The following is a 7923-nucleotide window of genomic DNA, read 5'->3' on the forward strand; positions in this document are numbered from 1 at the left end:
GCGTCCCGGTCCTCTTGGCCCGCCTGGTCCCACCCCGGAGCTCAGAGATACTTCCGGCGCTCGGCGGGCGGAAGTCCGGGTTGGGGGTCACCTGACCGGAGTTTCGGCTGGATATGGCGTCCTCTTTGCTTGCGGGCGAGCGATTGGTGAGTGCTTTGGGCCCCGGCGGGGAGCTGGAGCCAGAGCAGCTACCCCGAAAGCTGCGAGCCGAGCTTGAGGCCGCGCTGGGAAAGAAGCACACGGGCGGTGATAGCTCCAGTGGCCCCCAGCGCTTGGTTTCTTTCCGTCTCATCCGGGATCTGCACCATCACCTGAGAGAAAGAGGTGAGCCCCAGTCTCCAGTCCGGGGTCGCCTCCTTGTTTCCAGATCGATTCCCTCCTGAGGTTTTTTCACATCATTCCCTTTCTTCTACGGAGCACTCATCTAGACAAGCGAAGAGTCACCCCATAAATCCCAGGGCCACCCACTTTCTTAACTCCCATGGGAATTTCTCGTGGATGACAAATTTGTGCAGTTTTTTGCTCTTTTGAGAGCCCCCTCTTCACTTCCAGGCACACGTAGGCCCAATTCACCCTTGAGAAAGTCTAGGTTTTTACTAAATACAAGTATCACAGGTTCTGTCTCTTCGTTTTTCTACACTTTAGGAATCCGGATTTCTTTCCACCTCAGAAGCAAGAGTGGTGAAATCTGATACTTTGTTTTGTTTTGTTTTTGATATAGAATAACAGAAGCTGTGTTGAAAGATCTGGCCTGGGAGTAGCATGCGAGTTCCGGCCCTAGCTCTGTCACTAATCCTCTGAAGGAGTCATTTCTCCTCGCTGGCCCTCAGTTCCCTTATATGTGAAGGGAAGGAATAGGGCAAACTAGCACATAAGTTATTTTGCCAGAAGTAGCATAGACTAGCCAGAAGTGCAAAGGGTAGACTGCTCAATTATTAGAACTAGAAAGGACCTTGGAAAGAGATTGCCTAGTATTAGTGTCCTCTGAGCATTTAGCATCACTATGAGCTAAACCTATTTAGGGAAGAGCTATTGCGGCCACAGAAATGATCTAACCCAAAGGCACACATAAATGGCTTACGTGTTAGTTGTAACACTGGCAGGATAATTGAGAGCTGACAGCTAAAGTCAGCTGCGCAGCACTGGGAGATACCCATATGGAATTATCCAAAATTCTTTTCAATTGAAAATGATCCTGGAAATGGATTAATGTAGAGATGGCCCTGTTTTATTTTGGTAGAAAGAAGGGCTAGACCCCTCTTGATTTTAACCCTTCAATCTTAGCTCTGTGGATCATTGCGTTTGTGAAACCTTTTATTCTCAGATTCCAAACTATACCTCCATGAGCTCCTAGAAGGCAGTGAAATCTATCTCCCAGAGGTTGTGAAGCCTCCACGGGTACGTAAGGGATACGTTTGTGGGAGTGGTGATTGACTGAGTTGGGCTTATCCATGATACACTGAACTTATAAATCAACTTTTAGGCTTGAAAATTTGTTTTTGAAATCTTTGGGATCTGGGGGAACCAGATATTGTCCTCCCTATCAACTGTTTGGAAAATTGAGATTAAAAAAAAAAAGTTTCAAAACATTGGAGTTAGAACTAACTAGTATGTGGGTCTCCTGATACCTTTAGCAGTGCTTTTCCCCTGGAACCAATGATTGTGATGTGCTTTCTAACAAGCTGGGAATATCATTCTTCTTATTTGATTTTTCTGCTTCAGAACCCAGAACTAGTTGCCCGGCTGGAGAAGATTAAGATACAGCTGGCCAATGAGGAATATAAGCGGATCACCCGCAATGTCACTTGTCAGGTAAGGGCCTGCTCTTCAGTACATGGACTAGGTAGCCCCTCAGAGTAGGGCCCTGCACTGCAAGAAGGTATGGAGTTTAGAAGAAACATGGACACTTGGTTTCTATACTGTTCAGGGACCATAGGAACTCTGCATACAAACTTAACGCAATTCCCATCTCATTCACTGAGACTCTGGGCTGAGATGGTGACCAATTTTTAAACATCGTAGAAGTGGGAGTGAGTTAGCTGGGTGCGGTGGCTCACGCCTGTAATCCTAGCACTTTGGGAGGCTGAGGTGCTTGGATCACTTGAGGTCGGGATTCGCGACCAGCCTGGCCAACATGGTGAAACCCCGTCTTTACTAAAAATACAAAAATTAGCCTGGCATGGTGGCGAGCACCTGTAATCCCAGCTACTTGGGAGGCTGAGGCAAGAGAATCACTTGAACCCAAGAGGCGGAGGTTGCGGTGAGCCAACACTGCACCATTGCACTCCAGGGTGAGCAACAAGAGCAAGACTCTGTCTCAAAAGAAAAGCGGGGGGGGGGGAGAATGAGTCTTGGAGGCTTTTTTTCTTTTTCTTTTTTTTTTTTTTTTTTTTTGAGATGGAGTCTCGCTTTGTCCCCCAGGCTGGAGGGCAGTGGCAGGATCTCTGCTCACTGCAGCCTACACCTCCGAGGTTTAAGCAAGGTCTCTTTTAGTAGAGACCACGTTGGCCAGGCTGGTCTTGAACTCCCAAACTCAGGTGATCCTCCTGCCTCGGCCTCCCAAAGTGCTGGGATTACAAGGCGAGCCACTGTGCCCAGCCATTGGAGCCTGTCTTCTGACAGGGCTCCCTACTATTCTATGGCACGCTCCTACCCTGGAACAGGAGAGTGGATGGGTACTGGCAGCCTGTGTCCTCTCTCCAAAATGCTTGCTCTGTGGTCCAGAAAAGAGTCAAAGTGGTTCCAGACAAAAAAGTCCCTGGAGAAGGCAGTTAATGTGTTGGGGAACAGAGAGGGCTGAGCCCAGACTGACAATGGATGCTCTCTGAGCTGCTTCTATTCTGAATCATCTGCTTTGTCTTTTTCCCAGGATTCAAGACATGGTGGGACTCTCAGCGACCTGGGAAAGCAAGGTGAGGTACTAGGAGATCAGGCTTCTAAAGCCTCTTCCTGAGATGGGTCATGACACTCAGGCTTGTTTGACTGGAACCCAGTTGGTGGGGGAGACAGCCATGAGATAAGAGCGCCTCCTAGAGAATGTTGAACTAAAGTTTCCCTCTCTGGCTCCTCCCTAAAGTGAGATCATTGAAGGCTCTAGTCATCACCATCTTCAATTTCATTGTCACGGTGGTAGCTGCCTTCGTCTGCACTTACCTTGGAAGCCAATATATCTTCACAGAAATGGCCTCGGTGAGTAGGCACTTGGCAGGGCAGGGTGCCCCAGGTAGGGGTGTTAATGGGTAAGGGAGGACGTATGTGAAAGTGCCTTGCACAGGTTAGGAATTGAACAGATATTTATGCCATGAACAAGGGGAGCATTAGAGCTTTCCAGCAGTCACAGGGAATTAGGTAATAAACCCAGGAGAAGCCACATTCTCTTTTCTTCCCCTCCCTCAACTTAGAAGGGGATTGGGGGCTCTCCATCCTCATTCAGGGTGCTCGGGTACAGAGCTGGGTGCTGGCCTGCATCCCTTAAGCCTGGTTCTCCCCATCTCCAGCGGGTGCTAGCTGCATTGATCGTCGCCTCCGTGGTGGGTCTGGCTGAGCTGTATGTCATGGTGCGGGCAATGGAAGGCGAGCTGGGAGAACTGTAACTGGTGCTTCATCTTCAAGTCTAGAGAAGACTTTGGGGGCTTCAGGGTCCAATTGCCAGTCTCTGACTCAGTCAACCCATCAGACTTTTTGTATTCAGCTCCAGTTAGTCAGAAGACCAGCCCAGGCCAGCTGCTATTTCTGTGGGGAGCCCTATGTTCTGTGAATTTCCAAAGGGAACATTGGAGGAGATTGAGATAACATATCTTTAAAATGGAAAGAACTGGTCTTGGTCTATCAGTACCTCTTCCTGAATCCGGTACCCATCTGCCTTCTCCAGTCCATTCTAGACACTGCTGGGACTAGGGTTTTTCCTTCAGGAGCAAATGGAATCCAGGCCTTCCCAGAAGTAGACCATACTGCCTTGAACTTGTTCATATGTACAAACTGATCACCAGCTTTCTCCAGACATTTTTAATGCAGACCTGTAATTGAGTTCAGAAGCCTCCAAGAAAACAGAAAGGATCCCCTTTCTCCAGTTTGTGCTGGAAGAGGAGCTGATCAGAGACATCAAATAAGAGAAAGATGGGTTGCTGTAGGATGGTAGAACTGGAAGCAAGGCAGCTACCTTTTTCCTAAAGGAAATGGTATTAGGCCCCTTTTCCAGAAGATAAGACAGACTCGTAGATATTAAATGACCAGCTATGGTCCTTCCTGTGTTAAATGGAGCCGAAGTCGCCTATGTTGTCCTGAAGTCTTGTAATGTTTAACTTCTGAGAACTTAGATTAGTGGTGTGATGATAGGGTCCGTATAACGCACTGAAAAGGGTATCAGGCTTAGTTATTTATCCAGTAAATATTTATTGTATCCAGGGTATTTCTATTTTAACTCCTGTGACAACACAAAGCACAGTGATTTCCATAGTTCTAATAGTTCTAACTGTTCAGGGTCTGCTCCTCATGGTACACTCTTTTTGGTTCACTGTATGTACTCCTGTTCTCTCTTTTTTTTTTTTTCCAAAGCACTTTTCTGTTTTAATAAATTATATACTCATTTGCTCAGTGGACACTTCCTCTACAATGTTTGCCAGTTTCTGTTAGTTGGAAGAAGTGTCAGCTGTGAGAAGACAAACTAGGTGGCACTTTGCAGTGTTTCCAGTAACCTGAACTGTATAAAATTTGTGTTAAAAAGCTACACTGGGCCGGGTGAAGTGGCTAACACCTGTAATCCTAGCATTTTGGGAGGCTGAGGCGGGTGGATCACTTGAGGTTGGGAGTTCAAGACCAGTATGGCCAACATAGCAAAACCCCATCTTTACTAAAAATACAAAAAAATTAGCCAGGCGTAGTGGTACGTGCCTGTAATCCCAGCACTTTGGGAGACCAAGGTAGGAGGATTGCTTGAGCTCAGGAGTTCAAGACCAGCCTGGGCAACATGGCGAAAGCCCATCTCTACAAAAAAATTCAAACATTAGCTGACATGGTAGCACACGCCTGTAGTCCCAGCTACTTAGGAGGCTAAGGTGGGAGGATCCCTTGAGCCCGGGAGGCAGAGGTTGCAGTAAGCTGAGTAAGCCAAGATCATGCTATTGCACTCTAGCCTGGATGACAGAGTGAGACCTTGTCTCAGTAAAGAAGCAGGGGGCAGGGGGAGAACCAAATGCCCTGTCCTCCAGTTCTCAGCTTGTAGAAGGGAGCTCTCTCATCTCCTAGCCACTCCTGCCTCACTATGCCATGCTTTCTCTAATGCACTCTGGGTCCAGGGACTGCTTGGCAGGAGGTGGGAAGAACAAAAAGTTTGGGGCCTTCCCAGTTTCTTAGGGCCTGTCTGGAGAGGAAACTAGCATTTACTGAGTTTTTACAATGTGTCACATACCATGTAAAGCCCTTTACCTACATTATTTCTTATACCTCAAACAGAGAGCAAACAAGTATCCCCATTTTTTAGTCACATAGAGTTCCAGAGTTGCCACGGTTACATAGCAGAGTCAGGATTTGAATCCATTGCAGACCACAAACACCATGGTTTTCTCTCCGAAGCAGAGCAGCTCCGGAGGTGGAGGTAACTGGAATGTCCTAGACTCAGTGGGACCAGGAGCAGGGGCTGCCAGCAGAGGCTCTCATCTCCCCCAGGGTCTTGTCAGTCAGAGCCCTAAACCCTTCAATTAACTATCCCTCTAATCCCAGCAGAAGCCTGGGTAATACCTCCCACCAAGAATCTGTGTGGAACCTGGCGCTATTTAGGGATTAGGTGATAGAGATAAATTTCCATGGCAAACGGCCCTCGTTCCCGTTCATTTGCAGAGCACAACAATCCAGATTAAGGTACAGAGTTTGGGTTTTATTTGGAGATTAGTTGGTATTACAGATGACGGTGATACCCAAACCCAGTGCTGCTGCACCCGCCTCATCCCAGATCTGTCAGGTTGTCTCTGCGGCCTCACGTCAGAGGGCAGCCAATCTGATCTTTGTGAAAATTAAATCAACATAAGCCCCAGCTTCCTGTCTTTGCTTTATTACTTTAATGCCACTCCGTCTTCACATCCATAGTTCTGATTAATTTGTCCACGTGGTCGACGGTCAGGAGAGGTGGCCCTGACCCATAAAGAAGGTGACTCCAGCAGTCTAGATGAGGAGCAGCATTCTCCTCTCCTACCTCACTTAGCAGTTAGCAAGGTAATGGCCTGGAGAGACCTCAGGAGACAGGAGCCTGCCCCTTCGGAGGGAGGAGGTCATCGGCTGGTGAGAACTGGGGACCAGGACTGGCAAGAGTGAAGGAAAACATTGCCCTCATCTCATCCTTCTAAAGGTACCTCCTGCCACAACCATGAGCATATGCCCCAAAGGGGTCAGGTGTGGGGTGGCAGGAGCTAGGCCCCAGTCTGCACAGGACCTGCATCTAGGCTGGCCTGGAGGCCAGTGGAAGGGAGGGATGCCTGAGCTAAATTCCTTTCCGATAGGGAACTCCTTTGCTTAAAAGGTGGGGCCGGGGGATCCACTTTTGATGTGTTCAGTCCCAGGAGGGGCAGGGTGGGCTACAGGAGTCAGAGGAGGGGTCTTGCAAGTTCTGGACCAAGACTAGGCGTGGTCCACATTGGTGACAATGGCCGAGGCATAGATGAGGTCAGACAGGCTGCCTAGTGAAGTCTGGGGAGTAGCTCGCTCTAAGAAAGGGTGGACCTCTGAAGCCCCACCTGGTCCCCGTGGGGCTACAGCTTTAGCCCCTTCCCAGCCCTGCCCTGGACTTAAGCCAGGAGCTGGACAGGAGGTGTATTGACACACTGAGGTACACTGAGGTGTGCTGCTGGAGAGTGGAGGTTGGCCTGGTATTTGGGGATCCCAGGGCTGCTGGAAGGTGTCTGGAAGAGAACAGGAGCTCTGGTGGGACTCAGGCCGGGGGCTTAGACTTCTTGACTTCCTGTTCTTGATTCTTTTGGCCCGGCGGTTCTGGAACCACACCTGCTAGGGAAGAAGAAGGAGTCTTCTGGCCCCAGCATCCCCTCCACCCAGGGACATGGGAAACAACCTGAAGGCAAGCTACCCAGCGAAGGGGCTGTGGGCCAAGCCCAGATGTTGGCTGTGTGAGAAGGGGTCGCAGCTCACCTGTATCTTGGCCTCAGGAAGGCGAGTGACCTGGGCCAGGTGCTCACGGGTGCTGATGTCGGGGTAGGGCCATGCTGCAAACGCCCTCTCCAGCTCCAGCAGCTGCCCTTTGCTGAAGGTGGTCCGCTTTTTCTGATGGGAACCCAACCCACTGCCACCGTCTGTGGGCCACGGTGGGGGTCAAGCCGGGACTTGCTGAAAGAGCCTCCACCCAGCTTCAAAGCCCTCACTCAACCCTGAAGTCCCTACTCCCATCCCTCTTCAACCTTCCCTCATCCCACCGTGCCCTGCGTCCTCACCCTGCCCACACTTCCCCCGTCAGATCACCTGCTGAGGACGCATCCACAGGGCTGGCCATGGAGCTGGCAAAGGGTAAGGTGCTAGAGGGCCATGCCAGGGCTGTGCCCACACCAGACCCCTCCATTTGGGTTTTATCCTGCTCAGGGTAGCTGGCCCCGCCTCCAGGAGGGGAGAGGTTTAGAGTCCAGCTCAAGCAAAGCAGAGAAGTCTCAGTGGGGAAGACTGGAGGCTGGGTTGGGCTTATGAGGGTATGGGTGGGGTAAATTGTGTACCACCTGCCCCTCCAGGGCCTCACAAAGGAAGCTGGACCCAGCATCCCTCCTCAAACCACAAACTCTGGCAGTCTGTACCTGAAATCCTATACTTCATGAAAATCCTCCCAGGGGTCCTTCCAGGAAGCCAAAGAAAACCATCTCTCCAGTGCTCCCAGGCACTGGCTGCCCCTTCTGGAGCCCTTAGTGCTCTGAACCTGGCTGCCTTCAGGGGAGA

General features: G+C 50.1%; 2 protein-coding genes across 2 annotated transcripts; one reads left to right on the plus strand and one right to left on the minus strand.

Annotated features, from left to right (window-relative positions):
* Positions 1–77: 77 nt before the first annotated feature.
* On the plus strand, positions 78–4598 carry VMA12 (vacuolar ATPase assembly factor VMA12). Its single transcript, XM_037992780.2, has 6 exons — positions 78–324; positions 1325–1398; positions 1723–1812; positions 2870–2912; positions 3077–3189; positions 3498–4598. Exons 1-6 carry the CDS (start codon positions 114–116, stop codon positions 3591–3593), a joined length of 627 nt encoding a protein of 208 aa, XP_037848708.1. The 5' UTR covers positions 78–113; the 3' UTR covers positions 3594–4598.
* A 1824-nt stretch (positions 4599–6422) lies between these two features.
* On the minus strand, positions 6423–7558 carry SEBOX (SEBOX homeobox). The gene is made up of 3 exons (XM_037992554.2): positions 7462–7558; positions 7135–7295; positions 6423–6990 (listed from the first exon to the last, which is right to left on the minus strand). The coding sequence occupies exons 1-3, from the start codon at positions 7556–7558 to the stop codon at positions 6610–6612; spliced, it is 639 nt and encodes a 212-aa protein (XP_037848482.1). The 3' UTR covers positions 6423–6609.
* Between the last annotated feature and the right edge of the window lie 365 nt (positions 7559–7923).

Source organism: Chlorocebus sabaeus, chromosome 16 (assembly GCF_047675955.1).
Source record: "Chlorocebus sabaeus isolate Y175 chromosome 16, mChlSab1.0.hap1, whole genome shotgun sequence".
NCBI lineage: Eukaryota > Metazoa > Chordata > Mammalia > Primates > Cercopithecidae > Chlorocebus > Chlorocebus sabaeus.

What these genes read in the sequence shown, in the direction of transcription:
- VMA12 (XM_037992780.2), top strand. Translation starts at nt 114, where the DNA reads ATGGCGTCCTCTTTGCTTGCGGGCGAGCGATTGGTGAGTGCTTTGGGC. An exon ending in CCATCACCTGAGAGAAAGAG is followed by an intron (nt 325 to 1,324) that starts GTGAGCCCCAGT and finishes TTTTATTCTCAG; the next exon opens with ATTCCAAACTATACCTCCAT. An exon ending in AGGTTGTGAAGCCTCCACGG is followed by an intron (nt 1,399 to 1,722) that starts GTACGTAAGGGA and finishes TTTCTGCTTCAG; the next exon opens with AACCCAGAACTAGTTGCCCG.
- SEBOX (XM_037992554.2), bottom strand. Translation starts at nt 7,558, where the DNA reads ATGGAGGGGTCTGGTGTGGGCACAGCCCTGGCATGGCCCTCTAGCACC. An exon ending in TGTGGATGCGTCCTCAGCAG is followed by an intron (nt 7,296 to 7,461) that starts GTGATCTGACGG and finishes CGTGGCCCACAG; the next exon opens with ACGGTGGCAGTGGGTTGGGT. An exon ending in TTCCTGAGGCCAAGATACAG is followed by an intron (nt 6,991 to 7,134) that starts GTGAGCTGCGAC and finishes CTTCCCTAGCAG; the next exon opens with GTGTGGTTCCAGAACCGCCG.